Consider the following 22,279-nt stretch of genomic DNA (forward strand, 5'->3'; position numbering starts at 1 on the left):
CAACTCGGAAACTCAGAGCAACCGCATCAACCCTGACTTACGAATTCAAGATGGCTGCCGGTCACATACATAGTGAGAAAACACTCTGCTAAAGTACTGTTTATAGCAATTTTATCTTATTTGTTTTAGGTCAGCCTCATCTGCGGCGTTCATCAGTTGGAGTGCATGATGTTTTTGAAGCTGTCTATACTCCGAAAGTGCAAGGGAAACAAAGGCTTTCTTGTGGGCGTCCATGTTTTTTGCAACTTGTCCACCGTTGTCAGCTAGAATGCAAAAACTGCTGTCAACTCAGAGGTGACGTCATTCCCACTTACGACCTCCGAGTACAAAACGAACGCACCATTATGTTTGAAAAGAGATTGAGACACAACACATGAGTGTAGGGGCTTCCCAATGTCCCTTGCCAGAAATCCATAGGCCCAGTATACAGCCAGTCCACAAGCTGGTTTAGGATAGGCTACAGATGTAGATATGGGCAACTTGTGATAGGAAAACAAAGACTTAATCAGTTTTAATATTTTCTCCTATTTTTATTTATTTATTATTATACATATAGTTTATAGTCTTTAACTCCACACTAAAAAGTCCCATACGTGGCTATATAACGTTAACTGTCACTGAAACTTTGATTCCTGTTTGTTTCGTACGGGGATTTACTCACAGGACCTGCAGGTCTTGCTGTTCTTTCTTGGCTGATAGTTACCTGGCTAGCTAGCAAGCAATGAGTGTTAGCTTAAATTACAGCATTAGCCTTATCATTTAATCTACAAATGCACATTATTTGGTAAATGCACAATAACTTAAATATATCTTGACATTTTTTGCGAGTAAAACATACATTCTCAAATAAGCTTAACAATTAACAAAAAAGCTAAAGCTCCGTCCCGCCAGGCTTACACATTATTGACTGTCTACTCATTTACAGCACGATAGCCACACTCATAACCTCACCTCAATAACATCTTAAAGTAGTAGAAAAATACTGTTGATTTTATTTCAGGAATTTAACCAAAAGCCCATTGAAAAAAAAACTGACTTTGAGTGGAGTAAACCGTTAGTGGGAAAATGCTAACTCGTTTTCATTTTACACAGTAAATACAACAACACGCGATATGCTTTATGCTTTATTAACAGGGTAAAGTAGGTTTTAGTTCAGTAATGACATGAGCTAATACCAGAGCAGACTTTAATGCCAATATCTTAACCAATAACTCACACATTTAAACTGGATAACAAAAGCAAAGTAAATTCTGACAATTTGTTAGTGACATTCACATATAGGCACTGAAAAAGTACAAAAAAAATTAAACAGTCACACACAAATAAATACACAGGTACAATTTCATATTAGCTATCCTAAATATGCAAAAGATGAGGCGTCAAACATTTTCAAGTGCAATAGGTAAGACATTACAGTACAGAAACCTCATGAGCCTTTTAAAATAATAACAGGCTCTGGTTTGGCATTGTTTTGTCTATGCTAACACCTGATCTTCCCTCTATATGCTCTAAAAGACAAGCATTGACCTCAAAAGCACCTCATACACCACCAACGTAACTGCAGCAAAAATCAATTAACCCCTATTTCATCAGGGGGGTTACAAGATTCCTTGCTGATTTCAGTACCGGTTTGCAGACAACCATCCATCCATCGCTCTTTTTACATACACATTAACCGCAAACACGAGTGTAGGGTCCCTCGGGTGTCAGCTATGCCACATGTGAAAGGTTTCAAGCTTGGTAATGTCTCCAATTTTGCTTAAGAATCGGATATAAAATTAGCTGTAATAACATTCATTATAACAAAGGTTTATACAGAGGAGGTTACCCAGAAAAAAGGCATATGTATTGTATACTGTGAAAAAGGTGCAATATGTTTGCAGGTTAGTTTTATAGTTTGGTAAGACTGCTAGGTGCTAGACAAAGCCCTGTTTTGAAGCTTTATACTGGTTACAATTCCACTACGGAGTGTGTCAGCTATAATTAAAGGAAAATCGTCTCAATGCTCATAAAAAAGCTCCTAAGAATTCTAATACCAGTTTTCACCACTAGACCATTTTCTTTAAAAAGGATCCACATCCCTATGTGTTTTTAATCTTCATGCTGTCTTCATTCAATGACAATCAAAAGCTTTGCCTCATCTTTCTGCTATTTTTCACTGTCTGGTCTGTTAGACAGAAATAAAACTGTTTCCCCCAAAACCAAAAATGCTTATACTGTATGTGGTGCAAAACCATTATTAGACATCTCAATGTTTTATAGTTTATATGCTGAGTGTCCATAATGCCCAGGAAATAGTGAAAATAACAATCTGCAGATTGTCTTTTGCAAGACAGCAGCTTTTTAGCATTTAGTGGGATCATCAGTCCTACACATTCAAAACACAACAGGTTTAACTATCCAAACTATAGCCTATACTGTAGATCACTCACTACTAAACGCTTCCTGTATCTCATTGACCTGTTTTATTGTTGCCCCAATGGGCTGATGTAGTCCAGTTGAAGACACACTTCAGTGCTCATAAGAAACCTGAAGTGACTTGAACACAGTGGGGAGAGAAGTTTCCAGTCTGGATTCCTTTTCTAAAGTTTTGGGTAGGATTTTGTACTTGAAATCCAACGGCATCTTGGCACTATAAATGTAAGCACAAGTGTTGCTGTAATCAACACTAGCTCAAAATTGTTTCATATTTGGGAAATGCACTTATTTGCTCTCTTGCTGGCAGTTTGATAAGAATATCGATACCATACCACTGTCTTTTCCAAATGGTAACCTGTACAAAATGAAGGTAATGTGGAATTACCAAAAATTGCAGTGCCACTAACGGCCACTTGAAGCTGGCTCCAAAAGCCAGTCAATCCCCATAGACTTTGTAACACAAGTAAACATGTTTACAGCCTGGTAAAAACAAAATGCGGTCAATAGCTAACTTCCCTCTTCATGACAACTGTACAGGGGCTGAATTTTTATATAACCTCTTTAAATTTTATTAAGGCTTAAAGTTATGCATAATTAAGGGTGTGGTCACTGTGAACTGACAGGCTGTCAGCAAGGTGTCTCCACAGTCAGATCCACCCCTCACTCTACAAATATGGTCACTCCTAGCAGAAAACCAAGTGACAAATCAGTGTTCTGAGCAAATTATTGATAACTTACAGTTTGTGCAACAGTCCACCTTCCACCTTCTCTTCACCTTTTTCTGTCTCTCTCTCCATCTCTCTCATTGTCAGATTTTTGACCAGTAAAAATCTGCTGGAACTTAAATCTTATAGTTAAATCTCTCTGGTCATAATGTCTTGTAAGAATATGTCCTCTGAGAAAATGTAGGCCTAACACCATGTCCTAACAGCAAGCGTCTCTCTCTGTTCACACTGAATCCTTTAAACATGCACTGCTATTACATCATGTAAACCACTGTACAGTACCTATCAGCTGTGTGCTTATGTAAACGTAGGATATCAAGTGTTCGCTTGAGATCATACTGAAGATATAACCATTTAAAAGATGAGTGAATACTTGCTGTCCTCCTACTTTGTACTTTTTAAACAGAAAACACGTTTTATATTGTGATACTTGAAATTACATACAATATAGCTAACAGCAGGAAGGTTGTTTTTAGTGATGGTCATTCAATGAAACCTTCCACGAAGCTCTGTGTTGTGGGTTTGCAGGTTTGCCAGTTGGGCAGGGCCATTTGGCTTTCTTACCAGGCTGGGTTAGGGCAGATTTTTAAAAAATTCCTAACCCACGCATCATTACAAGATGGCAACAGCCACAATCCTTGTCTTGTCTAACCCCAGATTCGCAAGTTCAAGTGATCATTTTAGCCTAAACCATTATCTTTTCCTAACCCCAACCAAGTGCTTTTGCACATAAGCAGAACCAGACCTTAAACACAGTGTTGTCAAACCATGAAACAGTGAGACAAGAATATTTTGAAGCACTTTGCCATTGGTTTGCAAATCTGGGGTTATCATCAAGCCACGACCCAAAATTATTATGTACCTTTATTAAGCAGGATAATGCGAAATGTGAGCTTTGATAAGATATTAATGGGTGAGTTATACAGTCTATAGTTTCTTTGCTAAACATGAAGCTGCAGCATGATTACCTACATAGCTAATGACTCAACACAGGAGTAAACAGCTAACATTATTCTGTCCAAAGCTAACGGTATCCACCTTTTAAAGCTTTCTAATTAACATGTTATATTTTGTTTAGTTAATCTGCTAGAAAACTAAGTAAAAACAGTTTGTGGTTTCTGTTCTCAGCCAAGAAATTCTTTGGCGCAGATCATAAAACTGTAACGTGTCAATGTTGATAGAGCCAGGCTAGCTGTTTCCCTGTCTAAGCTAGGCTAACCGGCTTCTGTAACTTTATGTTTACCATACGGACATCAAAGTGGTATCAATCTTTTTATCTAACTGCCAGGAAAAAAGCTATTCCTCAAACCTCTAGATAAAACCTGCGAGGCACCACAAACTTTAAAAAGCAGTAGGAAGGTCACACACTGAGGACGGTGCAGGAGGGCAGCAATGCCATCCACACTAAAGGCTTATTTAAATTTTTAACAGTGTTCATTTGTATAGTGATATATGATGGGGGAAGAACTATTAGCACCTCGACTTCATCCGAGACTGACAGCACTGTGGCCTGAGAGGAGCAATCTTTGTCTTTCTTAGTGTAATTAGCTTATAGCCTACAAATGTTAGTAGAGTCCATTATAATAACAGGTACAGCTCATGTTAATATTAGTTTTAGATTTCCACTCATGTTTTCATCAGAGATGCAAATTTCCAAGTGTTATTTTGTGAAGCTTTAACATTTAGTGCACTTGTGAGGCTCCTGTGAGGCATATTGCTGTTATTGTGTTATTGTGGTATATGCCTAAAGTAGTCAGGCAGTGAAGCCAGTATATATTTAGTAGGAACACTAAATAAAATAAAGGTAATCTCAATCTTAACAAATCCATCCATGTTTTATATATATGACTGAATTCTGCAAAGTTTTAAAACTGATCACATGCATATCAGATTCTTGTATACGCTGCAAGGTTTCGGTTCTGGATGAAACCGTGCACCCTAATTTGACCTAAACTGAACTGTACTTGAATTTAGTGATGTTCAAACTAGCACCTTCTATAAGAATGTTTAAGCCTCTGTTAACAAACTCTAGCACCTAACACTGAAATAACATACTATTGTCCTCTCTAAACCCAATCAGTACCACTAGTGTTTACTAGACTTGCCAGATTTGCCAGATTTGCTAGCCTTAGCCGCTTTGGTAGCTTTGATGTCCATCTTGGTCTTCTGGATACGAGAGAAGATCTCCTTAAAAAGGGCCTTGTACTCTGGAGTGTTCTGTCCCAGCCTCTTATCCACTTGCTCCACCTGCTTACTGATGCTCTCAATGGCCTCAGGGGTGGAGGGCGACTGGGTAGGGGTAGGAGGAGGTGCCGGGGTGGGGCCCATGGCACAGTCTTTCATGGACGGGTCTCTGGATACGGGTCTGGAAGTCTGGACCCCGGCGTGGCACAGACTCTCCTCGTGGCGCCTACACTTCCCTAACAACTCTTCATATTTCTCCAGTAAGGCGTGGTACTGCTCATCCACCTCCCTGAGGATGGACATCCCTCTTTTCCTCACGCTGTTGGCGTGGAGAGCGTAGCTTCCCCTCCTGCGGCCGGACGCATCGCGGGCCACGATGGCATTGAGCGCCGTGTCACTGCAGCTTTTCCTCACAGGGCTGGACTCAGGGAGAGCCTCCCCTCCCACACCTCCTCCGCCTTCAGTCTCCTCCCTCACGCCGCCACCTGTCTCCCCAACCTCAACTTCCAGGAAGGTGTCAGTCTCTGGGGTGCTGTTGAGGACAGTCTGGGTAATAGTCACACCATCATCCTCGCTGCTCAGCAGGAAAGTCCGAGCACGACGTAGCTGCTGCAGCTCCTGTAGCTCCACCTCCAACTCCCGTACCCTCGCCTGGCAGCTCTCAGCATCCTAAAAGCAAAGACAATCAACACTGTTCCTAAATATGATTGAAAAGATATTCTCGACAGAGCCAGGTCCATTTTGCTTTTGATAGTCTGATACCCATTAACCGAAAACTAACCAGCTAATTTTAAGGGACCAAAAAAAAAAAAAAAAAAGGAAAATGACACAAAATACAAGACATCTTTTCTTTTGGTCAAGCACTCCACCGACTCAGTGAGCTCCAGTGCTGCGTTTCAAAGCACCGTCCATTCAGAGGTGGTGAAATTTTAATGTTTTGTATGTAAATGTCTTGCCTTTTCTTTATTTTATGATGGCTTTGTTTACAGACAAACAGCTACCAGCCATGTTTGCATGTGGAAACATTATACCCACTGCCCACCCTTCGGTCTCCATTGGTTAGCTAACGTAAGCCTTGCATTCTACACTGCGCACCAGACAAGTCAGGTGGGAGCTTGCTAGCGGTGCCGCTCATTCGGAGATTACTGCTGGTAAGGCAGAAAGATGGTAGCCTACTTCAGGTTTCCCCAGCTAACACTGGTGCATAAGTGGCTTCATTTTGAGCTGCAAAACCCCTTTAGCATTGTTTAGTACGTTACCAACACTAGCTGTGCTGACACTGCTAACTGTGCCAACAGAGCTTGCAGCTCTATACTGAGCCACTTATGCGAGAAGTATACTTGCTGCAGACAACGCGTGCACGTACACATCATGGCTGCCACGCCGGTCGTTTGGCGCGTAGGCTGCTCACTTTGACGCGAGGTAATGTGAAGCCTGCGCAAGATGCAATATTGACATGAACACTAGAGGTGCTCGTGCGAAGTAGACCTCTAGAGACTATGAACGTGAGGTCGGGCCGCACATACCATCTCTGATGGTGGCGGAGACGACACCTTTTCCTCTGCCGAGATCTTAAAAGACATAAAATTATAATCTCCTCTTCATTCAGAGTATCCATGTTTGTGTATAGCCTACTACATCCAGAAATACAGTGTCACCGCCTTCTTCGCTTTTTGCGACCTCTGTGTCTGAGTGCTGTGGTGTGCCCCTAGCGGAGACCACCAGTATCAGGTGTTTTGGTTGCGTCGACGAACGACCGTGCTGCAGCAAGTATACACACAGGCGCAGCACACACTGTATACGTACGTTTGGCCACGCAGCCAGTATACTTGTGCCCTTACTCACCAGAGCGACCTGGGAGGAGGATGGGTGAAATGTTTCCACAGTAATGTTGTTGGTTCTGGACAGTGTTACTAGCAGAAATCGCCTAATGATTGGTGCAGCAAGTTAGCGCCCACCTGACATGGTCGATGCACAGTGCAGTAAACACGAGTAGCAAAACTAACCTACAGACCAGCATGTGTAACCAATCAAAAATATTCTCACTAGCTAATCAATTGCTGGTTAACCCTTGACATCTATATTACATACATAATACACTTAAAGCAGGAGAACCAAAATTGTTAAAAATCTACCTACCTGCACCCGTGTCTGCAGGCGGGAGAACTCTGCAAGAAGGAGGTTGCACTCTCTCTCCACCCCCTCCCTACGACCTCTCTCAGTACGGGCAGCCGCTCGTAGAGCCGATACCGCCTCCCTCAGATGCTGGTTCTCTTCTTCAAATGGTGGACGCTTTGTATCCACTGTAAAGCTCTCAGCCCTGCCCACTACAAACTCATCCTCATACCTGACAAAATGACAGACAAATACAGAGCTAGTTCTTTGCAGGCAGTGTTTTTCATTGTTGTAAAAATGACTGGCAACCTGCTCTCATCCTTTACAGACTGTGGAAAAAATAACAAGTACCTGGGTGCTGTGCAAAGCTCCCTCAGGCAAGGGAAGGAGTGAATGGTCTTGCGTCGTTCCCTCTTTTCCCTCCTGACTCGCAGCTGCTCCATGGAGCGAAGCTGCTCCACCTGCCCTGAGAGAGATTCCACCTGGTTCTGCAAAGTCTCAATGGTCCCTGTTAAACTGGTCCACAAGGAAGAGAAAATATTTGAGAAATAAAGAGGAGGGGGATGAAGGGATAGAGAAAAGAAAATGTCTAGTCCCACTTACCTCTCTATCTTTTGTTGTGAGCTCTTACTGTCCATCACTAGTGTGTGGTTGGTGCGTTCCAGCTCTCTGGCAGTACCGTCCAGCTGCTCGTACACTTTGGCATGCTGCTCGTTCATGTCCCGAAGGACCTCCAGCTGCTTTGTCAAGTACTGTGGGACGAAAAACATACCTGCTTGTTTGTACAAACACCTTTACGCTGTGTCCACAGACAGGAGCAACAATCTTAAGGCCCTGACACACCAAGCCAACAGTTGGCCGTCGGTGAACGTCTGTCGCTCTAGTTTTCCGGTTTCCCTTTTTGCGCTATTTCCTCTCACGCAGGCACAGAACGTCCGTCGGCCGTCAGATGTAGTCTTTGTAGTGTGTTCAAAGGCAACTGACACAGGGCAACGTGAAGCGACGTAGACAACGCAACAACTGGCTTTCGTCGCCGCTAGTTCTTTGATGTCGGTTTGGTGTGTCCGCACCTTTAGAGCTTCAGATCTCAACCAACAGCATGGGAGAGCATGTGTCATTGATGTGATTCATTTATGTAATTATTTATCATTTATCTATTTATTATCTATTTATTGATGGCTGATACGGTTTTTGCCGCGGGAGTCTAAAGTAAGTCTAAATACCTTGGTTTACCGGAATACTGTGATACCGCCAAAGCCTAGTCCTGGTGGCACCAACTGTAGTGGGAACTACCACAGATACCACAGTTCATATGTCTGTCTGTTTGTCTGTCTGTCTGTGGACAGATTTTGTCAGTGTGATAACATCGCAACCATGCAAGACGCAGTCATAAAACAGGTGTGTAGTTGAGATCAAGATGGAGGTCAAATTTAAAGATGGGTGTGGTCCAAGCAAGGGGGCTGAAAGTAGAGGGCTAGGAAGAAGTGAAGAGGCCACTGGCCCCTGACTTTACACCCCAGCCCACATCTGTTTTAAATCGTGGTTCACTGTATTGAGGCTGGAGTGATGCCATCACAAAATGGTCTTTTTTATTTATTTCCAGACCCTCTTCTCAATTTGACAGAACGATCTCAAATTAAGATCTATGTAGCTGTTTGCAGAGCCACTGATCATATCACATGATCTTCATCTGCAGATGGAATTTACCACTTATCACTTGCCACTTATCTTTTTCTCTTTTTCAACTGTCTCTAAGGTCAAAGGTAACTTTAGACTTTAAAATGTCCAAAATTGTACTTTGTCTGATTATAATCAAAGCAATATATAAATTATATTAGTGACCCGTTTTATTAAAAACAGTTTGCATTGTTTGTCATTCTTATTCCTTCACATACAACTCTATCAAATTCTAAAAAATATTACATATTGTATCACAACAACATGGATTAAAGTAAGGTAACTCATTTACAGCCTTAGTATTAAGGCACGTTCCTAAATATCTTTTCTATTACCTGTGCTTATTTTAATTTATTAATTTAATTAATAGATTAGGCTAATAAGGGAGAAATTTGTTCTTAGATTTGACAAAACAATGTCAAAACCAATCATTTTGAATATATTAAGGCCCTTCTCTGTGCTTCCCATCCTGCCTGAATCAGGTCAGACTCTTGACAGCACTCCATCAATTATACCTCAATCTCTTGCACTTGCTCTTCATTAGTGATGTACATCTGCTGCAGGGAATCCTCCAGCTCTTTGTTCCTCTCCAGCAGTGTCTTCCCCAGCTCTGCTGCCAAGTGGAGGTCTAGAAATTAGAGTGAAATTGAGAAACAAATGAACAAGTAAGACACGAGTGCAGACAGAGAGGTGTAGCTTGAGCTAGATGGATACAAAATGCAAAAGTTGAGGATAGGGAAAAAGAAGGCCAAGGAGAGGTGGGAAAGGTGGGATGGATAAAGACATAAGGAATATGAGTGTGTGAAAATGAAATGGTGGTAGAGCAAAGATAGGACAAAAAGGGGGAATTTAATCAGACTTCAGCCATACAATTTAGATTACCCACTGCCACAATTAATGGGGCGCAGTGTTCTATTTTAGGCGAGGTTATGGAACAGAATGATCAAAAGCTCCATCACATATTCTCAGCCTGTGCTGGACCAGTTCAATTATACAGAGAGGAGAGCAGCGAGACAGAAAGACAATCTTCTTCCTGCAGCATGTCCCCCTGCAGGTCTTTTTCTCTCCGCTGACTGAATATGAAGGTCAGAGATTGGTGCCAAGATTATTTGAAGAGGCACCTCTCCGCTGCGATTAGGACAGAAATAGGCTGAAATAACGCAGGAGACTTTGGCTGAGGCAGGGAATCATACGTTGTTGATCTTGGTCTAACAACTCTTGCTCTAAAGTCCACTACTCTACCATTATTTCACAACACTCCACTGTTTTTTTGTGATTTTTACTGCTATAGCACCTCCAAATTTAGCTGAGTCACTGTCATCGTTCTTTATTCAAACTGTGCCCTGACTCAGCGGTACAGATGGCCTACATTATAGGTCTGAGTCAGCAAGATGTGGTTTGCGACCTCTCAGGAAGACAGCAGAGGACTAAACTGAACAGCCATTGAAGTCATCTCTCATTCAGTCCTGGGACTGTCTGCAGTACTGAATAGTGATCACCAGGATGGATGCCAAGTCACAAGCCTCTCACAGCAACTGCTGACAAACTGTATATCACTGCAACACTTACCTGAAATGGAGAAGATAAACTGTGTACTCAACCAGTGTAATGTAAACAGGGTCGCTTATACACATAGTGAAAAATCCAGAGAATTATCATCCAGCCCTGAAATTCCTCTCAGCTTTATGGAAGGTTTTTAGCACCTTCCAGTTCAGTGTTTGCGTTTTACAACTGTACTGTTTTGGTTCAGTCTTACTGCTATTATAGCTTTGTTTCCTGTTGCAGCAGGCAGCTGTTTTCAGTGAAAAAGCTCTGATAAACCCACTGTATATGACCTGCTCTGCATCAGACAGATACAAGCAGCAACTAACTGGTGAACAAAAGAAGCCTTTAGCAGCTAACAAGATGGATCAGGAGTTGGTGGAGACCAAAAATGGAGCAAAAAGCAAATTGAAACCTAAACTTAGATTCACCAGGTGCCCTACAACACCAATCCAAATCTCAGTAAAAAATGGGAGGGGGAAGATGTACAAGGTTTTGTTTGTCTATGAAAAAAAAGGTGTTTTTTGAGGGTGAATATAGAGCTGATATGGCAACATTTTGGATCTGAATAACAAAGAGACGAGCCAAAAACAATACACAATGTGTTTACTTGACAAGTTCTGGTGTAAACACTGGCATCGCAGCATGGAGGCGTTCCCAAGCGCCTATTATTCAGGGTTTGGCGGCTGCACCCTGAGATAAATAGAGTTCAACTTTTGGAACGCAGCAGCACCCACCACATGTCATGTGATGAGGTTCAACCAATCACAGCCTACAGATATCTTTCCCTTCTTCCGTAAATATCAGTCTGTCGTAAATATGAAGAAGTTGATCATTTTAGTGCAGGGCTACCCAGAGCTTTACATCTTTGCCACAGACAATATTTTTGGTCTAATACACATTTACAAAACAACGCCTAGAGGAAGATCAGCTCTGCACTCGAGATTTCTGGTAAGTAGGCTATGATACAGTGCTGGTTATGGTCGCTTGAGGCGCAACCTGCCTCCATGCACTTGAAAGCTGGCACAGAGTAAGCACAACGAGTAGCATCCAGCATCTGACCTCTCGTTTTCCAAGCAGTTAAAGCAGCAGCATGTGCATGGCCCTTAAATCTTCAGGAAGATTTTAGTTTACGGATATATTGTTATCAGGATATGATGGCTGAAAAGTAACAAAAATCGTATGTCCAGAAACCTGTGGTACAGACTAATATACTGCATTATTATTGTAAAATTTCAAAACTGGTTTTAGCCTTAAAATTCCAGTATCAGACAGGTTCTATTTTTCAGTCCCTGCATGTTTTGCTCCTCTTCTACCTGGTGGTCCTGTCCTCACCTCCTTCAATTAGACTAATGAGCAGCAAGCTAAGCATGCAGTTGCCAACAGCTCCATATGGACTAATTCATACACTCCCCTCTGTGCTGATAGCTTAATGAATTCCTGCGGGGCCCTGGCGTCAGCAGCTCTGGTACCACTGAATAGATTCGTCCTGGATACTGCTGTGATTGAGGAGCCCACCCAGCCCTCTTTCTGCTGGGACGAGTTAACTAGAGAAGGTCTATAGGAACAGTCTACAACTCAAAGCATGGAATTAAATTCTTTCATGATAAATATGAGGAGGTGTCACTTGCAGTGAGGATCACAGAGGATTATCACCCAATTTACAGTTCCTCTTAGCTCTACAGAGAGTTTTAGCATCTTTTAGCTCGTCGTTTTGTTTTTACGGCCAGCATTTTTACTGCTTTGGTTTACCCTCCTCACTCCCCACTAATGGCCGAAACATGAATTCATGCAAGTTTAAAGTTTGTTTTTTAGCAAAAAAGTCAAAACTCTCCTAAAACACAGTAAGTGATGTCTGAAATACACTGAGAAAGCATTGTGTAGTTAGCGGTGACAGTGCTAGCTATGATAAAAAAATAAATAGTACAACTTACAAAATCATTTCTTCAACAGTACTTGGTTTTTCTTTTTGTTTATGTTGTTTATTGTGATCATCATGCACCAAAATACCAAGGAAAATTCCATGGCAGTATTCTATTCTGAAAATAACTGGGTAGACCATGCAACATCATGGTCAGTATAATGTCAGTCTAGTACGCATTCCTCTCATAATAAAATCAAAGAGTTATATAAGCTCTGACGAGCTCCTCCAGCCTTGGGCCAATCTGACAAATCTAAAACCAAATTCCACCAAGAAGACCAGACAACTCAAACACTGTGTTCCGGCTGCCAGAGAGGGCAAGGGAGCTCAGTGACAGGAGAACAGAAGAAGGGAGAGAGAGAAAGACCCAATCAATACAACTCTCTGAGCTAGCAAACAACTTAGCAAGTCGATACTCGCCACAGACAACTGTCTGTTTGCTCCACACAGACCTGAGGCCTGACCCACACAGGATGAAACCACTGACGCCCAGCATAATCACATCATGTATGACAAATACATTTCCTGCATGCTTCAGCAAACCAGTTGCAAGCATAAGGAGTGTGTTTGTAGGTTCAAAACACTTGATTGCACGTTTCTCACTGTAAACACCAGCTACTAAAAACCTAAAGACGTGTGTGCACGTGTACTGTAGACATTTTCGATAAAATACTAGTGATCTCTTCTACAGGCGGTGTTGTTTTGGTAGGTGTATATCTCCCATGAGATTTATTGGAATGTGGACTGGAAACCAAGATTTCTCCTCCTCTTGCCCTGTGTTACAGATGGGACTTTCTAACAGAAAAGGTTCTAGAAACATTCAGTGGCCAGAAATGAATTATTTAGTGCTATGGCCGACTGCTTTTCTGCTCATAAACTGCACTAATGCATGAAAATGCCAAAGCAGCAGTGTGTAGCAACATTTTTATGACCCACACTGGGACCTTTGCTCTTTAATACTCTGTATTTGGGTGGCATAAACACTTATTAAGCTGTAACAAGAACACTTAACAGCTGAGGAAGCCTCTCAGATGAAAGTCAAGCCAACAAGCCTTCAGTCCCAGCTGGTAGAGCCACGTATTTTCCTCTTGGACTGGGGCCAGTAGAGGCTTTGGCTAACGCACAATAGCCCAAACAAAGACGCATCCAAATTACATGTCTGCATCCCTCCTGTTTTTCTGCTTTAAGAGTTGAAATGTGAGCTTTAACTACAACATAAAATCTTTTACATTCCACAGGGGGACTCTGATTTCCAAGTTTGACATCTGCTAAACTTCCACACAAATGTAGAGCTTATTCTCAAATGACTTAAAGGAAGAGTATGACATTTTGGGACATGAGCTTCTTAACTACCTTGCCAGTTAAAGGATCCGTATACGACATTCAGAACATTAACATAGGAGAAAACAACTATTTGCTTGTAAAAATGTAGTGGAGTAATGATGTCCTGAGCAGAGAAGGAAGTCATTAGGGTTGGGTCGGTATGAGAAAAAAAAAAAAACAAAACGCATTAAGTTGGTAATACCGGATTTTCGCCACTTAGGGGCGCAATTGACTCATTTAAAATAAAAAACGACCTTAGGACAACAGAGTGACAGTAACACGTCGTTTCTTTTATTCCTTACAAATAAATTTTGCAGCTAACTCAATCAGTGCAAACAAGGGTTGCTTCCTTCGTCTGGCTCAAAGCCAAAGTGTTGCCATACTAGTGGCACATTCTTTGATTTCTTTGAGACTAAATTGTCCGCTATTATCAACTCCCCAGGCTACAGTAGAGGCCTCGGCGCATGTGCACTCGCACCCCCTGGCTCAGTCCCTGCCCCACCCCCACCCCCCTCTCTCTCCTGCTCGCTGTGCGCTTGGCGAAGAAGCAGACACACCGAGTTCCACCCGAGCATGCGGTCCGGTTGGTCTCAAAAAAAAATAAATTGTTTGTACAGATTGAACAAACAAAATGTAACATGTTAATGAGCTCTGGGAGTCCCAGGCAGGCAGATTGTGTAACCTTTGGAAGGTACCATGCTAACTGTTACCCCATGGATATTTCATGACAGTGGTTTCCAACTGGTCCAGCCACAGGGTCTAGATTCTCCTTAGTCATTAGTTTAAGGTCCACATAGTTTAATATATTCAGCATCACACTTACATTTGGCCATGTCATTAAACTAGTTTGCTGTCTCTGTTAAGTAGGTGTTCATTAGTAACTCACTCGACAACAGGAAACCACACTTCAAAATAAAAGCTCTGTGCAAGAGATTCACTGTCCTTAAAAATAAAGAATGTTTTTTACAAACTTGACATGTTTGTGATTCAAGTGCAGTCCATTCAGAGTGGACCTGAAACCCACTTTAGGACTGCAACCCATCAGTTGGGAACCACTGTATTAAGAGACCTGGATACAGCATTGACAGCAAGCCCCTGCTCATTCCTATCAAAGTTGCTCAGTGGCACATAAAGCGGAAAAAGCTCTATTTTCGGGGTATGAAATTACCCGGATGATCAGCGCTGCTTCCACACCATTAGGTCCATAGAGCAGGCACACTAGAGACATATGGCTGCCAAGCATGGCTGAGTGCGCCTGAGTGGCTGACTTACAGTTTAGTGCTTCGCTAACTTGAATGTGGATAAAATAAATAAATATCTCAAAGTTCTTTTGCATTGTGACGTTCAAAAAAATGTATCCACAGATTTATAGACATCTCTTTCTAAATGTAGGTCTATGGGAAAAAGTCTTTTTGAATGGTATCACGTGATGGATTACGGAAATTGCAGTACCACTGATTGGCCACTACAAAAATTGGCTTCAAAGCCCGGCACACTTCTAGGGGCCTGGTTTCCCCCTGCTCCCAGTCTTTATGCTAAGCTAAGCTAAGTGACTGTTGCCAGTAGCAATGCCCTACTCTCCATAGGATTGGCTGGTACTTGTTGCATCTTTTTTTGGGTTGGTTAGCTTTAGGTAAGAGGAGTGGGATTGGTTCATTGTAGAATATCAGTGTAAGCCAATCAGAGGCAGGGTAAGGCAGCGAAGGGCGAGTCATGCTGTTGCTATCCTGGGAAATCTGCTTGCCAGTATCTTCATTTTACCTGGTGTGATGCCATTAATAAACAACATGACATCAAATTTTACAGGATCACTCCACTTACAGTTGATGTATTGCATCTTTTGATTACGTTACAAGCACGGTCGATCTCCAGTTCACTCTCTACTTTTGGGGGATTTTTCTGATTTTTTTTCCTATTGACTTAGCTGTTCAGTTATATTGTTTAAATTTATTGTCTAAAGCTATAGAGCTTCATCCCCATTTCCCTTATAATAAGTAACTAATAGCATGTAGTGGTTCTTTCAAGTAAAATCCATGATAAACTATTAGGAAAATGACTAACCCGTGCAATAAATTCTTGTTACTTTATTTTGTTATTCTCAGTAATCTTCTGGAAATCCTGCAGTAAAATCCTTCACTATTTGTTGGTAATCCAATTACAACAAGCTGAGTATAAATATATTGGAATCAGCTTAAAAAACACCCAACAAGTTTTTAGCAAAAGGACATAAACTCCTACAAGGCAGCTTATATAGAGGGCTTAAGTAAACAGACCATGCCTACAAGGATGTGACAACCAGTTTTGGAGCTACACTATTTTATGGCTGCAGCTAACAATTAATTTCATTAATGATTAATCTGCCAGGTGTTTTCTTGCTTTACCTCATGTCTAAACCTTGGGAATAAATGCCCATCACAACTTCCCAGAGTCCAGTATGACATCTTAAAATGTGTTTGTTTTGTTCTACCAAAAGGCAACAACCCAAAGATATTCAAATGTGACAGAGAAAAGCTGATGAGCCTTTCACTGCTTCCTGCACAACAACAACTACAGTACTGTAACACAGTGACAGTGGCGTCTCTCTCTGAAGGATTCGTGGCATTCTGAAATGTCGCACAACAAAACATGAGCTCTGGCCGTCAGCACTTTGAAGCACAGTGCTGCTCTGAGAGGTCTGACATCCTCAGACGCACAGCTCTCTGCGTGGACTGTTTTACACCAGCCATTTTGACTGATCTTTTACTCTGTAATTCCCCAAATAAAGGCTGGTGAAGATCTACAGTGTTTTTATCCTGCTGTGACAAATTGTGTGTAGGATGTAACAAACCCATGACTTCATGATCGCAGGTACCTGTGTGCCTGTGTGTGCACACACTGTAGGTTTGTAGTCAAGTAAAAATAACTGAATCAGCACTACGTCATCTCTGGGAGCATACAGTTATAATTACTTGCCACGAGGACAAGTGAATGTGAGATGAAGAGAGACCGGAAATGAAGTAAGTGCTGCAGAGAACAGCGAGGAGTCTTTGTCTATGATGAGTCATATTATAGAAATGTTAAAACCGCAATCAGCAGGAAGGATCGCCAAATTTACTTATATATATTGAAATTGGTGGTAAATCGGCTAATAAATGTCTTTGCAGATGTTCAGTAAGTAGCAATATACAGTGTGACCTCATCTAAAATGTACTTTGCTGATAACTGAAGTGAAATATAAAGAGCCAGTCCTCATCTATATGGAAATTAACTGATACAATAAGTCCATCTGGCATAACATAATAGTGATTAGATACATTTTTTATCAATACTGAAATACATTTGGAAACCTCTTAAAGGTGTGATAGCTGTGATAGATTCACTCATGCTGTTTCCATAAAGAGCAGGTGACCTTGTAATGGAAAAATGACGGTTAATTAGCTGACTCTGAACTAGGTTAATTACACAGAGTCTGAACAGTGAACCCTCCTGCTGGTTTGTTTTTGCAAGATTTTTTTCTTTACGAAGTTATGATGAGGATTATATGGTAGATCCCGATATAAACACAGTAAGTTCATGGTTCTCTTTATCGGGAAAATCATGAATATCATGTCCAGCAGCACCCAAAAAGACGGCTGGACAACCAACAATAAAAGAGACTGTGCTAATATAGACTGCATAGCCACCAACCTAAAATCAAGCACCTGCATATTTCATACTGAAAGATACGATGCTGTTTCAAAAAGCTTAAAAGCCTGGCCACTGGGCCACTCACTAAAGCAACCATTCCCTAAAAAAAGATGTGTCCTGTCTGATGCCATACTTATTTCTTAACGTGATGTAAGGTAAAGTGATTCCACTATAGTTTTAAGCATATTTTGATGATAAGCTGCATGATACCATGAATAACAATTACTTTGGCAAGGATAATTGTGACATCAAAATTTCACATCGTCCAATGCCTACTCACACTATTTACATATATTCAAATACCAGGACCAAGATGTATGTAGCTGTGACAGATTCACACATACTGTTACTGTATAACACAGGTGACATTATCATGGAAAAACAGAGGTTACTTAACTGACTCTGAATTAGGTTAATTAGACAGAGACTGAAGAGCGAACCCTCCTGCTGGTTTGTTTTTGCCCAGTCATCACTACCTGCACAGTGTGCGCTGGATTAATTAATTGGTTGGTTGGTTTTCTCTTTGTTAATGGTTCCTCCTTCTTATGTGTGAGAATTTGCTGTTAATCCCCGTCTTAACATTACAGTATATTGTACATTCTTGGGTTTTGGAGTCTTGGTCAAACAATGCAAGACAGTATAACGTCACCTTGGGATCTAGGATATTGCGATGAGCATTTCATACATTTTTCTTATTTTTTGTAGACCTAATGAGTAACCTATTAATGGAGAAAGGATTTGACAAATGAATCAATAATGAAAACAATAGTTAGTGGCAGTTCTAACCAGCACAATGTCAACTTAGAGGAAAATGCAGACTGAGGCTGCCTCTACATCCTGCTGGTTATTAAAAGCTTATATTACATTAGTATTTAGACCCTTTAAACAACAATATACAGTTTTGGTGTATTTGTATATAATGGATGAGTATACATAAGGTGGATAAACCTTGACTCTAGTTTTCCAAGCAACAAAGGCAACCACAGACCCAATGTCATCATAATAACACTACTGCTTATCTTGTGTATTCAGACTAAATGATGAGTTAATGACTCTGAAATGATGAGTACACTTTGTTCTTTGCTCTGTGATATTATAAATTTTATAATGTTAAATTTCCAATAAATGACAGCCCTGGTTACAGCCTGTTACCATTGTCACCAGGGCTCTGTAACACAGTCTGATGCTGACAGTCTCCAGCAATAACAGGCCCTGCTTGGCATGCTGTCAATGTATTGTTGTCAAAGAAGCACAGCCCGCTCATTAGGAACTACTTCAATGTTGGTTCGATTGCACTGAAATAGAGGAAGTGCTTCTAAAAGACATCTCTGCCGTCTCTTTACATGACAGAGAGCCTTTGTTAAGTGGAGGCCAGCTGACCGGCCACACCGGCACAGGCGCCAGCAGCTGACGGTGGGGATGCTGCGGGCTGGGAGGATGGTTGTCTCCTTGTCTTACCCTGCTCCAGGTCCTGCTGGTCGTACCACGGCTCTTCCTCCTCGGTGACGAATTCCTCCATTGTCCCTGAGTTTAGCATGGGGGACGCCCTCCTCCTGAGCCAGGGGAAAGCGCAGAAACAAGCCGCTCTGTTGGAACAATGGAGCTCCGGCTCCTCCAGAAGGCAGCGCTCGCTCCTTCGAGCTGGAGCTGCGGGCAGCCTTCTCCCAGCCAGGCTCTCTACGTGTTTCCTCTCTCCTTTCTCTGCTCTGTGTTTCCTCGGTCACTCCCACCTCTCCCTCTCATCCCCCCACCGCCCGGCACCGACCCATCCCGGTCCTCAGTCCCGTTGCTGCTGCTGCTGCTGCAGAGGATCCTACAGACGTGGCAGCGATGTTGCAATAGCAGCACTTCCTCTCTGCCTGTTATCAGCAGCACACTCGCGGTGCCTTCAAGTGCTGCTCGTAAACAGCGGGTGTACAGTTTTGTTGCCATCTGGCGAGCTTTCGGCAAGTGCGCCCTCTAGATTTCTACATGTAAAACGGCATGACACCATGAATTTAGACCCATTCATTACAAAGACACATCTGATCAAAGCTAAGCATAATATCCTGAAGCTAAAATTTCAGTCAGCATCTAAACGCTTCATTACCTCATCGGATTTGGAGCTCAGACTCCAGAAGTCTGCAAAATTGTGAATACATTAGACATTTTTACAGATTTATTTAACAAAATAAATGTCACATTCACATATTGTTGTTAGTGTAAATAAAGGTAGCCTATAGTAGTATATAGTATGGTAGCTCCTGGCAGCACCACCTCCAACCCCATTGAACACAACTGGAAGTGTTCTCAAGTGGGAAGCCAGTGAGGGATCGCACACTTGTTGCAGCACAAGTTGCTTTTACTTGTGTCTGTACATCAAAATACAGTGGTCGAAAGTAACAAAGTAGCCCAAGTAAAGTAACTTATGTACAATTTCGATGTACTTTTAGGTTACTTGAGTAAGCTACTTTATACCCCAACTCTACACCATTTGAGAGGGAAATACTGTGCTATTTACTGCAATATTTTAAAGCTTTAGTCGTTAGTTACTTTGCAGATTCAGAATATCAGTGCAAAATATATTAAACAAATAAATTGTGACATGTTATTGCAGATTAAGCTGTATAAATAGTATGTCCTTTTATGAGTTTCTTTTACTTTTCCTGCTTCAGGAATTGGCCCACAGGGATAAATAAAGTTTTTTTTTTTTAATCGAACTGAATTCAAATCAGCCCAGCTTTTACCAGCTTAAACATTAAAGTGCTGCATACATTAATGTATCATGTAATCCAGTGATAAGTATATATTATTCTGAAATTAGTCATGATTGCTTTTACTTTTGGTACCTTAACACTTAAGTTAACTTCATTACTTTTACTCGCAACAGAATATTTCCACACTGTCCGTGATTTTTCTATTCTTACTTAGGCCTAAGCGGAACATCAGAGTACCTTTTCCTCTGCTGTCAAAAAGTGTATAACATAACCAAAACAGAGGCTGTGTAATCAGTACGAGACATGTCCTTATAATAAAGCATGTGTATGTGTTGCAGTGATGCTGGGTGGGGGTGATGGTTTGTATAAGGGTAGAAGGGTGGATGTACTACTGCTGGAACAATTCTTAAAATCACAGTATGCAGTTCATCGTATGGTTCGTCTGGATATGAATTATTCCTGCTGTCTACATGAGTGAATCTGAAGGGAGGGTGCATTTGTAATATCACCACTCTATTACTAAGCGGTTTGTCTGAGTAGAATCAGAAGCAATCAGCTGGGGCTGGTGATGATGGGATGTTTAATATTTTTTATAATACAAATCAGAAAAAAGTTACAATGATGTGTTACCCGAGCTCAGTTTGATGCTCTGTTTTGTAGCTTACTGACAGAAAAGGAAAATACAGTTTTTGTCTTGACAATTATAATACACTTTATTCTTGTTTAGAGTGTATACAATCCACCAAATGCAAGAATAAGGCTAGGAGAATTATTAAGAATCCCAACCAAACAGAGAAGGGCTTTTTCTCCCTGTTGAGGTTGGGAAGAAGTTACCGATACCAAAACACACAGTACTAAATGTTTGTCTTTACATAACCCTGTGTCATTCCACAAAACAAGCCAAAATTATGAAATGCTGAATTCATTCATTCATCTTCTAACCACTTCATCCTCTTGAGGGTCGCGGGGGGGCTGGAGCCTATCCCAGCTACATCAGGCGAGAGGCAGGGTACACCCTGGACAGGTCGCCAGACTATCACAGGGCTGACACATAGAGACAAACAACCATTCACACTCACATTCACACCTACGGACAATTTAGAGTTACCAATTAACCTAGTCCCCAATCTGCATGTCTTTGGACTGTGGGAGGAAGCCGGAGTGCCCGAAGAGAACCCACGCTGACACGGGGAGAACATGCAAACTCCGCACAGAAGGGCTCCCACGCCTGGGATCGAACCAGCAACCCTCTTGCTGTGAGGCGAGAGTGCTAACCACCACACCACCGTGCCGCCCTGTATAACAATTTCGTTTGAGTAAAATCTTCTAAAACAGGATTGCAAATCTGATCAGGCATTTGATGCCAGCTTTCAGCACCTCACAGTTATTCATAATCGGTAGACATAATTCTGTCAGTACCAAAAAAGTATTGCTGATTGTAGTTCTACTTTGGGGTAACTGCTGCGAAATGGTTCAGTTCACTTCTGCTACATGTAGTGTTGTGTTATTTTCACCACTAGAGGGCATGGTCGAGTCTTATACATGCCACAGTAACAACAGAGATCTCTTTCAGCTCTAAGGATTGAATTAATACAGTAATTCTTAATCATGCATCACTCCCTTTACATTCCACAGGAATTCCCTTTGTTGTCTCACAGCTGCATCCAATGTTAATTATGATTTAATAAATAATTATTATAATAGGGAACATTTAAGTGCTCATCAGAATTGTCATATATTCAAAGTTTGGGTTCTTCTGGCTTCTAAGTAGCCTCAGTGTGGATGCATTGCATCCACCTTTTGTGATGTCTGATGGGATGTGTAGCATTTGTAGTATGGTGTTAAATGTTTGTATTTTTGTATTTACATGTATTTATGTGAAATTGTGTACATCCTGGGATGCATGGCAAATATCACATTTTTTTCTGACAATGAAGTGAAATCAAATCAAATCTCTCACTGGGTTCGAATAAACAAAATTCAAATAAATGTTATTGACGCATATTACAATG

General features: G+C 41.5%; 1 protein-coding gene across 1 annotated transcript; it reads right to left on the reverse strand.

Annotated features, from left to right (window-relative positions):
* Positions 1-1,106: 1,106 nt before the first annotated feature.
* On the reverse strand, positions 1,107-19,450 carry LOC125880710 (cerebellar degeneration-related protein 2-like). The gene is made up of 6 exons (XM_049563415.1): positions 19,030-19,450; positions 9,635-9,747; positions 8,046-8,194; positions 7,794-7,958; positions 7,467-7,674; positions 1,107-5,996 (listed from the first exon to the last, which is right to left on the reverse strand). Exons 1-6 carry the CDS (start codon positions 19,106-19,108, stop codon positions 5,229-5,231), a joined length of 1,482 nt encoding a protein of 493 aa, XP_049419372.1. The 5' UTR covers positions 19,109-19,450; the 3' UTR covers positions 1,107-5,228.
* Positions 19,451-22,279: the final 2,829 nt, after the last annotated feature.

Source organism: Epinephelus fuscoguttatus, linkage group LG20 (genome assembly GCF_011397635.1).
Source record: "Epinephelus fuscoguttatus linkage group LG20, E.fuscoguttatus.final_Chr_v1".
NCBI classification, from domain to species: Eukaryota; Metazoa; Chordata; class Actinopteri; order Perciformes; family Serranidae; genus Epinephelus; species Epinephelus fuscoguttatus.

Bases quoted from the DNA above. Each gene is read 5' to 3' on its own strand.
- LOC125880710 (XM_049563415.1), bottom strand. From the start codon at position 19,108: ATGCTAAACTCAGGGACAATGGAGGAATTCGTCACCGAGGAGGAAGAG. The intron at 7,959-8,045 runs GTAAGTGGGACT...CTTGTGGACCAG, and splicing joins TCACAACAAAAGATAGAGAG to TTTAACAGGGACCATTGAGA. The intron at 5,997-7,466 runs GTAGGTAGATTT...CTTTGCTTTTAG, and splicing joins GCCTGCAGACACGGGTGCAG to GATGCTGAGAGCTGCCAGGC.